This window comes from Haplochromis burtoni, unplaced genomic scaffold (assembly GCF_018398535.1).
Source record: "Haplochromis burtoni strain Fernald_Lab_line unplaced genomic scaffold, NCSU_Asbu1 Contig_152, whole genome shotgun sequence".
NCBI classification, from domain to species: Eukaryota; Metazoa; Chordata; class Actinopteri; order Cichliformes; family Cichlidae; genus Haplochromis; species Haplochromis burtoni.
Window position 1 is genome coordinate 678,852 of NW_024582513.1, and position 19,103 is coordinate 697,954.

The 19,103-nt window shown below is 39.4% G+C and overlaps 1 protein-coding gene across 2 annotated transcripts; it reads right to left on the bottom strand.

Annotated features, from left to right (window-relative positions):
• Positions 1 to 2,281: 2,281 nt before the first annotated feature.
• On the bottom strand, positions 2,282 to 18,664 carry kif4 (kinesin family member 4). 2 transcript variants are annotated; one of them, XM_005931935.3, is made up of 31 exons: positions 18,434 to 18,664; positions 17,504 to 17,648; positions 17,233 to 17,347; positions 16,860 to 17,050; positions 16,688 to 16,777; positions 16,404 to 16,570; positions 15,165 to 15,259; positions 14,905 to 15,024; positions 13,833 to 14,008; positions 13,640 to 13,701; positions 13,395 to 13,527; positions 13,155 to 13,213; positions 12,874 to 12,979; positions 12,510 to 12,617; positions 12,189 to 12,365; positions 11,822 to 11,925; positions 11,585 to 11,729; positions 10,385 to 10,495; positions 10,159 to 10,242; positions 9,902 to 10,015; positions 9,644 to 9,799; positions 8,423 to 8,520; positions 7,096 to 7,225; positions 6,792 to 6,962; positions 6,586 to 6,705; positions 6,401 to 6,478; positions 5,588 to 5,689; positions 5,342 to 5,509; positions 5,042 to 5,155; positions 4,301 to 4,408; positions 2,282 to 3,055 (listed from the first exon to the last, which is right to left on the bottom strand). In XM_005931935.3, the coding sequence occupies exons 2-31, from the start codon at positions 17,624 to 17,626 to the stop codon at positions 2,867 to 2,869; spliced, it is 3,714 nt and encodes a 1,237-aa protein (XP_005931997.1). In that variant the 5' UTR covers positions 17,627 to 17,648; positions 18,434 to 18,664; the 3' UTR covers positions 2,282 to 2,866. The 2 variants fall into 2 exon arrangements, with proteins under 2 accessions (XP_005931997.1, XP_005931996.1); XM_005931934.3 differs by having other exon boundaries at positions 5,030 to 5,155.
• Positions 18,665 to 19,103: the final 439 nt, after the last annotated feature.

Here is a 19,103-nt window from a genome sequence, read left to right on the forward strand (position 1 = left end):
GAAGTTGTATTCTGACATTTAGTGCCCTCTATTGGTGACCAGCATGCTGTGCACGAGAAAAAAAAACAGGCCTCTGGCTCAGATTACCTTCCTGAGCTGAAACCATTATGTTTTCATGAGAGCAGGGAGCCATTACACTGAATGACACACTTCAACTTGTGCATTTTACGTGGACGTGTGATAAATTTTCCATACATAAACGTGACGCCCGCTGCACACTACGAAGGACGCTGCCTTTAAAACTCATCGCCTCTTGTTTCTCAAAGTACTTCTCAACAAAGCCTCGTGTCCTCGACCCTCACGTCTGAATCCAATCAAATGGGAAAGACCTCTCATTTCCTTTTCATCCTGCTGTGTTATTGAGACAAAATGTCTTCTGTATTCATGAAGGGAGCCTTCATAACCCATCTCCCTGAGGCTTGATGAAATCTTTCTCCTCTTAAACTAGATGCGCCTCTTCGTGCTCATCCCCGTCTATTTATTTTCTTGCGTAAATCTGTAATTTAGTCCTCCGCCTCCGTGGCCTTTTCTGGTGAAGTGTTTTTGCACTAGCCTGAATGCTTTTTATCTGGGGGCGGGTAAAAAAAAGTCAAGCAGACTTTTCTGTTTAACAGTGATGCTTTGTCTTGTAATTCATTTGGCCTGGGAAGCAGCTGTCATGGCCAATAACATCCCATAAGAGCTTCTAGATCGGATAAAAATGTTCCAAGAGGAGAACTTTGAAGCACCTTATGAGACATTTAACTGTTAAATCGGTGATCTCCATGAAAAATTGTGCTGAACTTGGTTTTGTGCTGAAATTGGCTTTGGGATCAGTGGATATTCTCTTTGCAATTTGTTGCTTCTTTCCGTTCAGCTTGTGACAGTTTGCTTTTGGCATGTTCGTTTTACCCACTTTATAATCTTTACCAAGGAACATCCAGTTTTCCAGACTTATTGTTCACCGCAGTTTCATCATCTGCCAGCTCATACTCAGATCCTCCACTGACGCTGTCATCGGGACTTTGTGTGTGCCCAAAGTAAAAACTACTATAAGTACCTAAAGATCTTTGATTAGTGTGATGTCATACTGAACGTGATTCAATATGACATTGTAGCCAAAAGCTGTTTTCACAAATCTTAAAATATGACTAGATTATTCAATTATTTTGGCTCAGAAAAAATGCAACAAGAAGATGAGTGCGGTATCTACATGTAGGTCAGATGGATCCTTTCATGATGTCTGGATCATCAAGTTACAGACCCCTGGGACAAATGTTTGCTAGTCCCTGCCCAGCTTGTTTTGATGATCAGACTTCTTTTCTGTCTTCAATAATCAGACATAACATACAGGATTGTGGACACACGTGTCCTCAGAATAGCTCCAAATTGAGAGCATTGCACTTTAATGAGTCAATAAAAGCTCTAAAGTACCAGAGTCAGAGCCTTTTTTTAAAATATAACAATTATATTCTAATGTATGTTTTTGTGCTTGCACATGCACGTGTTGCTATCGTGTCTTCTTTTGTTTCCCCCCCTTTCAGTGCTTCTTGACAGCTCCACAGCGAGTGCTGAAAAGATAATGAAACAGAGCTCAGAGAGGTGAGTTATTGAGGATATCCTGAACTTCTGTCTGTAAGTGCTCCTGTTTTTGCTGCTGTTATCCACTGTTAGCTGCTATTAGTGAAACATTCTTTGAAGTAGCTCAAATAATGTTGGATTTAGACACTTGGTGAATAAATTCTCAAAACTGATCTGAGAATTGAATCAAACTGTTAATCCCAGGGGAAGTGTTGGTATATAACCAGCTGTTGTTTAGCTGTTGTCAGCTGTCCGGAGAGGGAGGGTCAATTATTTAATCTGCTGAAAATAAATGAGCATATCTGTGTTAAAAAGTCACAACTTGTCATCTATATGTTGGTCGTGGTCTCTTTTCTGCACATTTTCCATTTCTTCAGCAAAGACAGCCTTACATAATGAAACATGGGTATGAGAATTCATATGTGGTGTCTGAGGTGACAGTACAAATCTAAAAGCCTCGTCCTTTGTATACTTAAAGGATTCATTGTTCATGCCTGTGTATCACAGTACATAATGTTTTTGTACAACCCCCCATGACCATATGAGATCTGACCAGGAGTTGCTTTGATGAACCAGTTAAACAAACAAACCTAAGATTGCTCTCAGCTGAGGCACTTGGATGTGTGGACTGGAGAAAAGCAACAACAAAACCTGACATCACAATGTTTTCATGCAATACATGACTTGGCATCTTGATAAGTGCTTATTCTCCACCTGAGAATTTGATTTGGAAGAATTTAATACATTCAGTACTCACACTGCTCAGCCGGGACATGATGTACATTTTCCAAAAGCATCATCAACTGAATACTGTTTTCCTGGTGAAACATTTATTTAATCTATCATTTACACTAATTTAACCTACACAACAACAAAACAAATCAGAAGTTCCACATTAATCCTACCAGAAGGATTCAAATAAATTATCTTTCAGTTACAAAAGAAAAAACATCAATTTGCTTTTAAGAAAAAGAAAAAGAATAGGCTTCAAAACTTTATTCAGCAGATAGTACGCAGTAAAAAGGACTCAAATTTAATCCATAAGAAGATGTTATGCACCTGTAGTGACAACCGGTTTAATGTGTTAGAAAAGTGAGTTTATTATCATTTTGGGGGATAAATGAGTCATGTACAGTTTGATCGTGTCATTGTGAATCATTGAGTGCTATTCACAGTTCTTTGATCAGCATCTACTGAAACTGAAGTGTCAATAGCTACTTTCAAGTAACACGTTAGTCACATATAAACAAAGACTAAAACGCACGGACAACATTCATCTAAAAAACATTGACAGCTAGTGTCCAGATTAGGACTCCTCTCTGATTGGAGTGCATCCTGAGAAAAAACTGTTCTGGAAATTCGTCAGGAGTCGTTTCTTCTTCTTGAGGAAGCTGACTGTTGTTTTGTCCTCTTCATCATCGTTGTCCTCCTGCTCTTCCTCTGCCACCTTCAAGTCTGCGGTGGTGTGTCCCACATCTCTGATTTCTTTTAGCACCTAAAATAGTAAATGAGCACAACACTGTTAGCTGGTTATGCAACATGCAAGACATAAACAGTCAAAGTTTACTCTCGATTTTAAGTGTCAGGATGTTTAAAAAAAAAAAAAGTCTTCTTACTTAAATACAACCTCAGATGAACAACACCCAGTCATTTAACAAAGACAAAGAAAATCCAGAAGCCGTTTGTGGAAAACTGCAAAAATGCATCCCATGATTCAACAGTTTATAGAACCACCTTCTTTCCTGAATGACCTTATTAGCCTCTCACATCGTAGGTCCCCTCCTTTTTTGCTGATATGCTGCGTTTGGTTTTCTCCAAACGTGGTGCTGTGTATCATCACCAAACATCTCCACTTTGGTCTTGTCTGACCACAGGACATTGTTGCAGAAGTCCTGTGGTTTGTTCAGACAAAACTCTGTAAAGCTAAACTGTGATGCTGTGCTCTATTTAGAGAGAAGACACAAACAAGCCACACTGTTTTTTCTTCCTTTTCATTTAGCTGAAGCTGGTAGAGTATGAAGTAGCTCTGGGGTTTTTTAGTAGTTCCTCTGAGCACTGCACAGTCTTACTGTGGGATGGATTTGCTGGCACGTCCACTCCTGAGAAGACTGGCAACTGCCTTGAATATTTTCCAGGACTTCAGGTTGACCTTGTGACCCTTTCCAGATTGATGGGCAGCAACAATTGTTCTCCAAGATCATTGATGACGTCTCTCCTGCGTGTGCTAGCATACACCTGAATGACCAGAGCTGCAAACTGCCTAAACGTCTGCTTTCAGAGGAGCTCTCACCTACTGATAATCCAATAATCAACTCAATTTGATTATCAGCACCTGGATGCTACTTACACTCTTAATTCCTCTGGAAACTGTACAGGTGCACTTTTCACAAAAAACTTTGGCATTTTGACTTTGCTAAAAAAACCAAAAAAACCCCCCCAAAAAACCAAAAACAATAAGGTGCAGTATCCCACGTGTTCATCTCTCGTTGTACTTAAATCATTTAGACCCTCTCAAGGATCAGATCCTCCCCCCCTTATCTTGATACTTAAAATCTTAGAACTGATGATTTATACGACTGTAGCAGTTTTTTCTCGCTGCAATTCTATATTTCTACAGTTGAGTTGCCTCATTGAATGAGAAAACTAATGTTAACTAATGTAACTGAGAAATATGTTTACATTCACTCACACGCAGCCTTGGTACAAAGTCCTGTGCATGCCAGTCAACTCTTGTTCTTACCTTTTTTGTGGGAGTGCAAGACGGCGGCTTGAAGAACGTATTGTTGCCTGGACTGGAATCCTGAAGAGATAGAGAGTCTCGGGAAGTGCTTTCTGTGGAGCTTGCATCCTGAAATGATGAACAGTTCCAAATTCAGAACATTGCTCACTGATAGAAATATGCTGGGCAGTGAAAGCCAGACCTGACTACACAGAAACACACCTCTTAGGCTAACATTCACTTCAGTTCTGAGTCTTATTTTCACTTCTTAGGTTTTCAATCATTTTCATTATGAAACAACATGTTTATTGTATAATACACACTATAAAAATCCATCCCAGAAGGGTGCAGGAAATGGCCTGAAATTAAACTGACAACCAAACGCTGTGGGGATCCAGTTTTACTCTTTCACTGCATTAAAAAAAATACATGTTGTTTCTAGTACATCAGGCCAGACTTCGGTGGCTGATCTCTAAACTCTTTGTGATGCAATTAATGAGTAAAACTGGAGCCCTGCAGCATATGAGCTGTTATTCTCTTCTAAAGCAGTTAGTAAAAGTTCATTTTAAGCACATTTTTCATACATGAAACTGGTGTGAAATCTGATTCTTATATATTTCTACCCCAAAAGCTAAGAGTGACTGCTATGCTTGTGCAGCTCTAAATCTGCACGGAAATCTTACATCTACACCAACAACCCATTATTTATCCCAAATTAAGAACAGGGAGCAAGAATGAGGAAAAACCTGCCTCAGCGGGCACCTGGTTATCCATATTTCGACACTTCTCGTGATCACATTGGCAGTTCTCCCCACATGTCATCTTCCCTTTGCGGCACCTGCACTGCTTGTTGCTGCAGCGACCTTTACACGCACACTAAAAGAAGAGAAACCAGGTTCATAGGCCTTCTATCCTGATGCAAACAGTTTCATTTCTGTTTTGGTCTGAAATATGTGACATTTTCAAAGATGCACATGATTTGTTTTCACTGTGGACAGTCTGTTTCTATAAGATCAAGGAGTTCAATTCAAAAAAAGTGCCAGACTCCTCTTCCCGTCTTACCCCGGTTTGTTTCGGTTTCTTTGAGACTCTGCGTCCTCTCTCCTGTTTCTCAGGTCGCCACTCTTCTGTTTCCTCCTCGTTTTCGTCCTCGCTGGGTGACATCAGCTCTTCGATGTTGATGGTCGCATTCAGCTGCGCTTTAGCTGTGGTAAAGCGCCTTGATTTAGGCTACAGAGAAAGCACCATGTTATGTTCAAATAATCATAAATTGAAGCTACTTCAAGTAAATCTGCAAGAAAAACTTACCTTTGGAGGGACGTACTCAAACGAATCATCTGGGTTGTTTTCTTTGTTGGTTTTAGGCACAAGGATTTTCTTCTCACTTGCCAGGTGCACCATTGAGAGTTTCTGCAGACACGGGCAGGTTTAGGTTAGTCATATAACTTAGGTGAAGAGAATTGCAATGCTTTTTTTTTGCTTTTCACTATTCAAACCTGCACTGCAGAACTTTTATTTCTTCCTTCTGGCAGTGAGTGAAATTACACAAATACTTTCTTTATGACAGGGTTTCTTTTCATCTAGGCAAACACTTTTTTCAACATTTCCAGCATACAGGTAGTAACTGTAGTCTACTCTGTCTCCACTGCAGCACTTAGCTCCCTCGTCAATAACAATCAAAGACTAGTATGATGCAAAATAGGTAGAGATAAGGACATAATCAGGATTGCATGAACGTCTTTAGGGGGGCCTTAAATAATTCAACTTAATTTTATTTATAAAACACCAAAACAACAGTCACCTCAATGCGCTTTATATTGTAAGGAAAAACCCAACCATAGTAGAGAGAAAACCCAAGCAATCAGAAATTTCCCTTTTGAGCAAGCACTTGGCAACAGTGGGAAAGAAAAACTCCCTTTTTAACAGAAAGAAACCTCTGGCAGAGCCAGGCTCAGGGAGGGGCCGCCATCTGCTGCCATTGATTGCTTTAAAAAATTAATAAAAGAAAACACTCAGACTGCCATACTTAACTGGCTGAACAACTGGCTAGTCATGACAACAGAAATATAATGACATTGGAGGGAAAAAAAGAACAACAACAACAACAAAAAACACCATTACCCGTCTGTACTCTTCATTCTGCTCCACCAGCTTCTGGTTCTGCTCGCTTAATTCCCGTAGCTTTTCAAGCTCTTCCTCCTATAATGATATTACAACATAAGCTCTGGGCACAACTCTGCATTAATTAATTAAAACAAAGAAAGCTAATTAAACCACAAACGGCTGTAAAATCTGTCCAGACAAACCTGAACATTGAGGCGCTGCAGGAGCTCCTTCTCCTTTGAACTCTCGTTGATGGTTTGGTTTGTTTCGTCTGAATCTTCACGGATAGGTTTGTTCTGAAGCTGGTTAAGGAGGTAAAGAACCTGAAGAAACAAGGTAGAAAGGTAAATATATGGAGCTGCGACAGGTCAATATTTTTGAGTCTAAAGCGAGCCCATCTATGAAGCACCTTCTCTTGATGCCTCTGCTCGAGTTCAACCAGCTGCTGCTGGTGCTCCATGTCCATGGTGGACATGACATTTCTCTCTTCAGCCAGCATCTTCCTTAAATCTTGTGCATTTGCCTTTTCCTGTGTCACCTCGCTCTCCAGCTTGGCATGGGCTGTTTTAGCAGAAACCAACTTAAAAAAGAAAAAAATATTAGATTTTCTTTTCTAAAACCAAACACCATTAAGTGATTTGACTATTGTACAATTAAACAATTCAGTTGTGGTCATGGAATATATGCATGCATTCTCATTTCATTTTATCTACCTCTGACATCAGGACCTTGAGGGCACACTTGGTCTCAACTATACTGGTGATGTTGTCTATGCGTTGCTTAAAACGTCCCTCGCTGTCTGCAGCGAGAACTTTCTGCTGCAGGTCCGCTATCTGGGCATTCCTGTGAAGGTGCAAATCACTCTGCAGATCTTATAAAACCTTTAACGTGTAGCATATACGCACAAAACAAACGCAAACAGCATTTTAGTCCAAATAAAACAAGCTTGTACATAGCTTCGTTAGCAGAATTTTGCTAATACAGCGGACCTTTTAGCTTGAGTACAGAACCTTTGGCCACAACTGCAACATGTGTGATGGTTTGTTCTGGAAAAACAGCCTAAAAGAAAAATGAAGATACCGACTGTGGCTGAGAAACCAGAGAGAACCAAGTTACTGGTCGTTGACAACATTTACATGACTGACCTTCGCTATTTGCATGAACCAAGAAAAAGAAGTATATTAAACGTTTGCGAATTTATTGCAACATTAAAATGATAAAGTGACAGCTCACACATGTTGCATTTAAGTACAGTTATTACTAAAATTGCAACAACTGTACTTAAATGCAACATCAGATGTTTCTTTGCAGCTCTGAACCCTTGGTTTGGTGTAAGTTCGGCATAAACTGGACTCCAAACTCATCTTTTGCTAAAAGCTTGAGAGGCTTCAAGGAAAATCGAAAAACAAACAAACAAAAAAACCCTGAAATAATCAGTGAACAAATTCAGGGTTTTTTTTTTGTTTGTTTTTTTTTAAATCGCTATTACTTATTACAGAGAGCATCTTAGAAATAGACAATAAAGGTTTTTTTTACATATAAAGGAAAAAAAAGGGCTGCTTGAAATAGTCATTAAATCACACAAACAGTTTGGACCACAGACAGTAAAAAATATGGATGTACTTTCAGGTTGGAAAAATTCAGCCAATGGGCAAGTGCCTAAAACCTGCATTCTTTGTGAAGGCCATCAGATGGCAGTAGTTGCAATTAGGCACATAGGCTTTTGGTCCTATAGAAGTCTATGAGAAATCAGCTTTCTGGCCTCACCTCTGTAAACACTTTGCTGCTAGGTTTATGTCCTCAGTTACTAATGACTTCTCAATCACAGGTCATTAGCCACTACAATGCTTTCAGACCCACCCCTCCTCGTCACTTTTGTAACCAAGATGACAGCAGCAAAGACGCTCATCTAAGAGGCCTCGAAACAGAATGAAGCCAGTGGAACTTATCAAACCAAAGGAAATGTCATGGCAGCTAGGTATTATACTGTCTGGTTTTGACAGACTGAGGTGTCTTGTTTGGCTGGTTTTCATGACTCACCTGAGGCCAATTTCTGTCTCCAGGTTCTCCACCTGTTTCGTCAGAGGGGTTTCCAGCGCCCCCTGGCTCTCCAGTTCAGATATGATTAGTGTCCGACGCTGCATGGAGAGATGACATCAAGTAAATGATTTAACCACATTTCTCTGCATCCATGTCACTTTAACTATTTTATTTAAAAAAAGAAAACACTTAATTAGATTTATAGACAAACTCTGCTTTAATGGTCCCCAGAGGAATGTTTATAATTATAGCCAATCAGAGTTCACTGATAGATGATGGCTGTCTCTGCTGTAGCAGAGATGTTTACAGAGTTGCTATTAAAACTAAGAGTTAAGCAAGTTGGTTTTGCATTTAACTCATGTAAATAAGTCACTGTGAATGGATCCAAAATGGACACGATGAGCTGGAAAATAACCACATCTAAATTGGATCTGGACCTCATCCGGTCTGAATCTGTGGTTCTCATCTGTTCAGATGAGTTCAGTCTTTGAATTTCACACATTGTACCTTTCAAAATATTGTTTAACATCATTTAAAGGCCGATTTATTGAATGCTGCCTGCTGCAGTCTGAATTTAAAAGGTCACAAACATATTTAAGAATCATTCAGCTTCATCTGGAAGATCTCAACTGTGACAGACATTTTTCCATCATTGTGAGCGATTACAACACAAATGGTTGATTATTGATCAGCGTGTTACATGTTTAAACACTTACACAGCTCTGTTTCTATCTAGAGAAACAGAGTTAGACACTAAAGATTTTATCCTGAGGCGATTATAAATATACAGTGTAATGACAACTGTCTGTCCTTCTATCACTCATTTATTATTCAACTGCTCATGTTACTTAAAAAAAAAAAACTTTAGCAAACAAACGGCAAGCTAACGTGTTCTTGAGATTTCAGCGTGTGTAAAAATGTAAACTTCTGTAGCTTAATTGGCTCCACTCTGATCTTTGATAGCCACTTTGTGAATGAGGATATTAAACAGTGTCAGACAGCTGGTTCAGGTGTAGCCAGAGGGCAGAGTCAGAGAGAAACACCAAAGTTTGCAAAAGAAAGCCCGTCAAAGAGTCCGTTTCCACAGTAACCAGCTTAGATCTTAAACCCAGCTAATCCCAGGGTTATCAAACTCAGTGTTGTTAGCCAAACCTGGCACTGAAACAGGGCCCTGCTGCATGTTTCGTTTTCTGTAACAACTGTACAGATGTGTCAGCTCACCCTGATTTTGGGAGCCGGCCTCTCCCCAGCCTCCAGCTGCTGTTTGAGGTGGTTGATCTCCTGAGCCAAAACCTTCCTGTCCTCCAGAAGATCATTGAGATGGCGCCGGGCCTCCTCCGTGCTAACCATCACCTCCACCTCGTTGAGGAACCATGTCTGATGACAGAAAAGGAAAACGGTTCATATTGTGAAACTTTAAGTCCGAGTTATCTCCAACACAAAATATTTGACCATTTCTCAAGAATCATGTTTTTCTACCTTCACTCTCGCAGCTGCTCCCTCCATGCCTTTGTTCTGGGCATCTTTGCGCTTCTCTGCTACCTCACTTCTCTTCTGTAGAGCATCTTTTAATCTCTTGTTTGCAGCTGCAGCCTTTAAGCAAAAAAAAAAAAAAAAAAAAAAAAGAGCACCTCATAAACAGCTACAAACCTTTTCCAGTGATTCTTCAACCCTATGAACACAAAAATTTCAAATGGTAAAAAACAAACAAACTGTGCAACAGTGAATGGCCACACCTCTTCGGTTTTACGACGCAGGACGTTGGCTTGTTTCTGAAAATCTCTCTCCAGTTTAAGCAGCTCATACTGCCGTTTACGATCCTGCAAATAAAATACAAAATAAACGGATTACAGAAGTCAAAGAACCTCCAGAATAAACAGGTTTTTGACAAGAAAAGGCTAGAGAGTGCAACAACTGAAGTCATCCCTCTTATGTCTCCATAAGAGTCTTATCTCTACTCACCTTCTCCTTCAGCTGCAGTACCTCCCTGTCCTTTTTGTTCTTCCACTGCCTGAATTTCTCAGAGTCCTCTCTCATCTGCCGCATTAGCTGTGTACGTTGGGTCTTCATAGCCTGTGAGAACACAGCGACATTTGAAACTTGTGTCTGTAGTTACTCAAACGCTTTAAAGAAAAACAAAGCTCAGAGTACACGCGATGACGCCATGTGACAAAGGGTTTCTGTACTGCATGCTCACAAAGTGCCATATAATGCAGAAGAGAAATATGTTACTGAACAAAGATAATAGATAAACTATTACATCTATTACTGAGGCTGCTTGATGATCCAAAAATGACTCATCAGTTACATGGTGGCTCTCATCACATTGACCTAATTAGTTTCTGACTATAAAAACAATATCTGAAAACTCTGCCAGAGATTTTTAATATAAACAAAAACTATAATTGTCTGATATGGAGATACGATCACAGGCTCTCGTGTGTGATCTGCAGACAAATCAGCTGCAGGCAGCAGTTAATGATCCTTCCAAAGGTTCACAACTTGTGATCTTGTTACAATTTTAGCTTTCACTAGACAGAAAGAGAGCCTTTGTTCATCAAGACTTGTCATCATGGCTGAAGCCAAATAAACTGTTTGTTAGTTTGCGATTTTATGAAGGAAAAAGTAATTTAAGAAGAAGAAGGGAAAAAAAAAAAAAAAAAAAGCTGCTCTAAAGTATTTCTCCCATTAAAAATAGCCAACATATTATAAACACAAAAACAAGAAGGAGATCAAATTTTTTAAAACGAAAAGAAAGAGGTAAATATGACATAAAGCAATTCTAAACCTAAAATAAGAGCATGTATTGTATAACAGGCCAGTTGAGATTTGGATTGGTATCACAAGAACTTTGTAATGAAAACGAATCTAAAGAGATTTAAAAAAAACAAACAAAACAAAACAAAAAAAAAAACCATCTTGTTTTCATAATCCCCTAAAGCCAAAAAGCACAATTAGAAATAAGATTTAACGAATAGCCCAGCCCTACACCCTGCTTTTACAGGACTCAGTGTTAGATTAAGCATCTCAGCTGTGGTTTATATCACAATTCCCAATTGTGTTTTGTCTCGTACTTCAATTTAAAGATCAGTTTAAAAAACAAAACAAAACCCATGCCACACAAAATATTCAACACACCATTAAAGGAAAATAAACCGTTACCTGTATTTCCTCCATGAGCTTGCTAACTTTCTGAACAGACGACTCTTTGAGTTTCAACAGTTTGGACTGCTCGAGAAGTTTCTTCTTCATGTCTACCAGCTGGCTCTCAAGCTCCTGCAGTCTCTTCCTCCGTTGCTCGCTGAGCCTGGGCGAGGATGGTGGAGTCAAGTCAGGTCAAGTATAAGAACCTGCACGTATATTACAACAAGCACCAAAACAAAGAAAGGGCTTTCCTACTTAGCCTGGTTGGTGTCTTTCTTTGCAGACTGAAGGGCCAAAACGAGTTCCTCTTTCTCCTTCTGCAGTGAATCCACAGCAGACTGTAGAGTTTGTACATTTTTCTGGAAGAGAGTCCGAAAGATTAAAATGTGTCTACCGTTTCATGATATTTTGAAATATGGCTTACACGTATTTGCACTACACTTTGAGATCTGTGTATGTGACAGCCTCTACTAATAAAACCAATTAGAATTTGTTATTCAAGTGGAAACGTCTGCAAAGTTTAAAAATGCCAATAATAAACTGTGACTTGGCAGTCAATAACACCTCTCTTAAACTTGTCTACTGTAGTGAGATGACAGTTAAGTGACTCTGTAATGCTGACCTGGTGCTCAGATTGCATCGGCTCCAGCTGGCTGTCATTTTGGCACATTTTTTTAACAAATGCTTCTTTCAGGCTTAAGACTTTGTTAAGCTCAATCAGCTCCTTGGAGAGCTGGGCTTGCCGCAATGCATGATGGGCTGTGAAGGCTTCTGGAGAGTCCTTTAGGGCAGTGGCATCCTATTTGGAGAGTATTAGAGTTGGAAAACATCTAAAATTACATCTGGTTCAGTCTTCAGTCAAGTTAGTTTGGGCAAGATAAAAGAAATGTGATGCTCCGCTACTCGTGGAAGATACGTTAAGAAAACAAAACTGAAAACATACTGATGGGGATCCCTCTGGTGAACATTTATTGCCATTCCCAGACACTTCAGGTAAATCCTCTCCTGCAGCCACTGCATCAATGGAGGCGGCGATGCCCGCACTCTCATTCTGACAAAGCAAACAAGGAGTAAACCATAACATTCAAGAAGAATATTCAAATTTAATTGTGGAAAAATTGAAGAATTGCAAAATAGTTTAATAACACAGCAGCAAAAGAAAGTTGTCATCAAATTTATTTAACCCATTTCTTTCTATATTTAACATCAGGCAAAGCTCTCTATTTAAAAAAGAAGCACCAATTTACTCTATTATTACTTGACTTATATTTCTTTGACTGGATTGCAATGTAATAAGACATCCATACTTTGAGCTCCAAGATGATGTTTTGCAGATTCTTCATCACTTCAACATTCTCCTTGAGCTCCTGGTCCTCCAGCGTTTTCATCACTTTCTCCAGATCTACAGTACATCTGAAAAACCATCGGACATCAATGTGACTCAGTGGATTTGTCGACAAGCTGAAATCCTGAGTCAAATTAAAAAATGAAACTGCTTTTTGTAGGAACAGATTTCAGCACAGCTACTGTTAAAGCTTTTTGAGACCTCTTCTAAAGCTTTGCTGGCTTTTTGCTTTAGCAAACTCACGCTGCATGGTGCCGCAGTTGCTCCAGCTTGCTTTGCATTTTCTCATTTGCTTGCTCTGTCTACAAAATAAAACAAACAGCATATAAAAACTATGATGATGCAAAACAGTGGAAATGTAAGAAAGAAACTAAGGTCAAAAGATCAACTGTAAATAATTTGCAACTGTTTTTGTTCGTGTCAAATCCAATCCTTTTGTTTTCATAAGCAGTAATAACAGGATGCTGCTGTGACCAGGCTCACCATAATGATCTTCTCAAACATGTGGGCCGTCTGTCCAGCTGCCTCACTCAGCTCTCTGCTCAGTTTATTGTTCTCATCCCGCAGAGCGCGGTTTCGTTCCAGCAGTTTAGTCACGTTCTCTGCACTCTCTGACCTGCAACAGGGGCAACTATTATGGCCTTTTGCTTTATAGGTGATGTTTATCCTGGCTGCATTTATTTGGCATCCTCTTTGAACCCTGAGGTTTACTGAGAAAGATGTCTTACCCAGAGAGCACCGGAGCTACTCCTCCACGTGCATGAAGTAGCATCACCTGCAGCTCTTGGACCTACACCAGGGTACCATTGAAAACATTTGGAACATGCTTTAATCTTTTTCAAACTAAACCACTCAATGAAAAACTGCAACACTAGTAATTTGAGTGCTGATGATAATGAGGGCCAACACCCATTTTTGCACCTGTTGTTTCAAGCGGTTCATTTCTGCAGCTCTGGGGTCGATGTTGACAACTGGTTTATTTTTAATCTTGCGAGCTCTGTCAGCATATCGCAGCGTGTTGATGGTTTCCTCCATGTTGGAGTCTGCAGGACTGATGCAAGCAATCATCAAAGTGTGGCTGTTGCCTCCCAGAGAATCTGAGGACAAACACACATACACATGTATACGTTTACAGGGGTGCAGTTAAGTTCTACAATGCATTGTTACCACTTTGAACACCCGTAGCTTTTCTCCCTCAAATAAATAAAAACCTAAGCTTAATGCGAATCCTGTTCAAGGAGTCTGAAGATGTTTCAGTTTTTCATGGTAATGGAAGTGAAACAAGCAGGAAAAAAGAAAATACCACATACTACAAGCCCTACCATAGAAAGGCATAATGTTTGTGTCTGCTGAAAGTAGAAGCGGGCCTATGTGACAACATCTTATGATCATCTCAGTCATACAGGTCTTTCTGGAAGTAGAATGGCAGCCTCCACTTGCTGTTCAAACCTTGTTTGCAGAATGCAGCCATTCAGAACATAGCTGGCTTAAAGGCCTCATATGAAAGGGACCTTAAAAGTCTTGTTTCAGACAGTGGAAGAATTGAGGAATCACACCAAAGTCTGGTATAAGCTAAATAAGAATGATTTAAAACGGAATTATCAACTCCAGCAGAGTCCACACATACAACTTTAAAGGAATCAGGACAAAATATATGACAGATTAAAATTTTTTTTAATAAAATTGGTTTTGCTAGAGAATATAATGAGCAAAACAAAGAAACACCTAAAGAAAAAGAAAAGGGCAGCACATATCCAGTTTAACTCAAATTAAATTCATGTTTGTGAATTATGAGTCTTATTTCTTGCATTTTTCTTCAAATTCAAGATTAAAGGTAAATAAAAGCACCACCAATCCTGGACTCCAGGCATCTAAGCCTTCTGAAAACCTAAATAAAACCCTGACTGACTTTGAAAATCCTCACAGTGAGAATGTATCCATGTCTGACCTAATGACCATAATGTAACATCTGGCCATCTACATCAAAGCTTACCTTGCAGCAGGCGGGTGAGCTTAGAGTCTCTGTAAGGAACAAAGGTGTTTTTCTTGCTTTCATCCCCCAAAGCACTGATCACATTTCCCAAAGACAAAAGGCCACGATTGATGCTGATACCTGCACATAAATATGGACGGCATGACCAGAAGTACTGTTATTAAACACAGAAATGTAGCTTAATACACCTTACATAGCAGCACATGTCTCCGTGATAATCGCACATTAAAGGCTTACAACTTTTAACTGATCTTGGTTACCTTCCTTTAAACGATCTCCTTCTGCTTTGGTTTTTTTTTGTCTCTCGGATCCAGCCAGATCCACAAGATGCAACTTTGAAACAACTGAATCAGCCCTGAAACAAAGGATTGTACAAATATTCAGACTGCAGTAGGCAATATTTTGGAAATGCCTGTTGGGTGTTGTAGAATGAGGACGTGCACAAACGCACTAACCCAGTTTAAGGGAAAATATTATAGTAGCTTACAAAAGAGAAACACTGAAATTCTGGGCCCACCCTCTGTGTAAATCAACAATTTAGCTGATACAATGTATCTAAAAAGTATTCACAGCGCTTCACTTGTTCCACATTTTGTCATGTTACAGTCTTATTCGAACATGGATTCATTTTTCACCTCAAAATTCAACAAACAAACACCTTATAATGACATTAAAAAACAAGAATATTTGCTGTTAGTTTTAGGTTGTGGTGGTGCCTTCTGTGGTCCTTTTGGTGTTGCTGAGCTGGTGAGTGGATTAGGTTGGGGTTTTTTTTGTTTTTTTTAAAGAACGGACTAGATTGTTGATTCAGCAACTTCATACATTTTCTCTCTTTGTCTGATGTATTCACTATGTTTTTATCAGGCTAATGGTGGCCTCCCATGCTTGTACCAGCCTCTCATTGGACCTCTATTCAGAGTTTCAGTGAAAAACCAACAAATGCAAGTTCAACAATTGGAATCAACTCCAGATCTTTTATCTGCCTAATCTCTTAATGAGGCAACAAGCAACACCCGGTCATGAAGCAGCTTGTCCAGTTTCTTTTGACACTTTGACAGTGGGGCATTATGTACAAAAACAACTTTAATTCCTAAGCAGTTCATACAGTTCTTTCATAATACCCCTTGAAATAGAACCAAATGCCTCATGTTGAGGATTACATTTAAAAAACAAAACAAAAAAAAAAACAACCTGCTGTGGTGACGTACAAAGGCAAAATAACAGAAACATAGTGTCCAAAGCCGGTTCCAGTAAATCAAAAATTGACAATATAATAACAACCCAAGGCAAAGTTTTTACTGGACAAATGTTAAATTAAAACTGTAACATTTAGAGCAATTCTATAACAAATACCCATAATATGAAAATGTACAGAATTCAAATGACTGTCACCTTATATCTGAGCACTGTGAGCAGGTATTCTGTGTCTATATCAGAAAAAAATGTTTGGACAATAAGATGAAACATGTTTTATCAAGGAAAAAGGCAGCCAAACTGACTTATCTGTCCCTCTGCGCTGTTCCAGTGTGATGGTGAAGATAGCATGGGAACGTGAAGAGGCAGCGTTCATGGCTGTGGAGCCCACGGTACGAGCAGAGTTTCCAAGCTCCAGACAGCTCACCATTTCAGGGGCAGAAAATACCTGCTTCTCAGTTAAGCCGACAATCTGGAAAGCAGGACATTTTTAATAAAAGTTCAACTAAAGATGGAGAAAAATGCACATATGTGGTTCAGGTGGGCTGTCAAAAAATTTGAATTTGCTTTTAACATACGAGTCACTCACCTTGATGCCTTCTTTAGGATCTTCCCGAATGCTGATAGCAGGTTTGTCTTTGGATGAACACAGCAAGTCTAATATTTCTTCATTATAAATCTACAATCAAAAGAAAACCTTAACTACTTTACTTTAAAGAGCTATTGTACATACACACCACAGACCAAAAACATTCACCAACCTCCAGGTAAGACACTGCCAGACAGAATTCACAGTCTGTCCTTTGCTCCTTTTCTGCAAAGATGCACCTGATAACTCGAGGAATGACTCCAACAGATGGCTCGTTTTCTTGAGCCGTTGTATAGGTTCCTCCCATCGAAAAGGTCTTTCCAGATCCCGTCTGTCCATAGGCAAGAACTGTGGCATGGTAGCCTACAGTAACAATAACATCACATGATGGATGGAGCATAATTAGCTGCAAAATTATTCAATAGATTTAAAGGAATACAAAAAATAAACACAGCTATTTTATTTTTCGAGCCCACATAATCACGTCTCAGGAAGAAGATTAAATCTTAAGATATTAACTTAAAAAGCATCAAGTTAAAAGCTACCTTTGAAAAGCCCAGACAATAAAGGGGAAACCGCTGTACTGAAGACTTCTTCTTGTTCAGCAGTGGGCTCAAATACATAATCATAAGTGAATGCCTTCTCTGTGCCAACAATCACCTGAAACCAAACAAACATGCAGCAGTTTTTACACACAACATGCAATGTAAGTACAAAACGAAAACACCTGACAAACAAACAAACAAACACACACACAGTGTAGTTTGATTTTGATATATTGTGAGGCATGCCTGTGAAAGAAAAGCAGTTGAGCACCTGTGGCTCCCCAGGGACGAAAGTGAGGCAGGACTGACATCCCTCGTTGATTTCTTTTGGTACTAGTGGGCGACATCGTAAGGCAACTCGCACCGGAATGACCTTCTCATCCTCGTTTGTCATGATGCAATATTCCAATGAATAACTGCAAAACAACAAAATGAAGGGATTACCAAAAAAAGCTGGGCACTGATGTGATTAAAAGGCATGTTACTATATATTTGCAGAACAAAGATGTTTAAAAAAAACTTTATAATTTATACAAAATAAAAAAGTGCTGAGTACTCAATATTAAGGCAGGTGGTGTAATAGGGACTCCGTGTATGTTCAAATATAAGACTTTACTTTTGCTAGACAATTTGACAGACCAAAAAAAACATCATAGAAATAAAATAGAAATCTCTTCTGATAGTTTACGGTTACACACTTTATATGGCTGAGTGTCAAACATTTATGCGGTTGTTTGTTTGTTTTTTTACAGAAGTGCTTATTTGTGAAAATGACTTAATAAAACAATGGGTGGTGTCAGTATCTAAAGAATTGCTCCATTATTAACTTCCTACGTTGCGACTCCGTGATCAGTCTCTGTGCACCACAGCTTTCAGCCCTTCTGGAGATGAATCGGAACAAAACAGAGCTATGCAATGAGTTATGACTCCCTGTCCTGGTGGAAATCTACCATTTTCCACGGAGGGGGTTGTATCGTTGACGATAAATTTTAACTGTTTGTCTGGAGGACACAAACAGCAGCCATACTTTACGTCCACTCGAGCAATTCACATTTCATAGTTAGCGGTGCTACTTTTCCAGAACAGAAAGCACTACCAAAAATGCATCAAGATGAATGTTAATTAGCTCAGCTGAAACCAGCGACAGCTTAACCGTAGCTAACTAGCGGGAGTTATCAGCAAACATTGACATTAACGTTACCTTCACACGTTTCCTCCAGAGCCAGTGTTTAATTAAGTATCGCGAAAACTACATTCGTTGGTTCTGCCTGATAGACGCTCTCAAATAAACATTAAGCCTTAAATATATCAAATTATTAACGCTAACTTCCTCGACTTTTTAAATTTTGCTCAAGTACTTAGTCAGGTCCCTAAGAGGAGTTGTTACTGCCCGCCACTTTCAAACACTCAGCTCCGCCTCCTGTTTCTTCTTCTACTTGTAATTTTACTGCAGAATCAATGCAGAAACGCAACGCTACCGACCTCTACAGGATAAACGGAAGAGTACAGCGTTAGTACGTTGATCTGTGTTATCCGTTTCACCCTTTCTCTTCAGTGTTTTTGAACTTCGAAATATACTTGAAGGTGCGATTAGTAAATGAAATCCCTACTTGATATTTAAATAGCCATACTTAAAAGTAATTAACCACAGACACAGTGAGGAAAGCACTAGAGTTTTACTGTCCAGGCAACAACACGAAACTCAGTAGCTAAGGTAGAGATGCCAGGATTAATAAACACAAATAAATAAATGAACAAAAGAATGAAACAGCAAGAGGGGACTATTTGTTTTTTCAAAAAGACTGGAGGAATATAAGGAGAGATGGGTGAGTGACATAACGCCCCACTCGATGAGATGAGTTTTTCAGCCT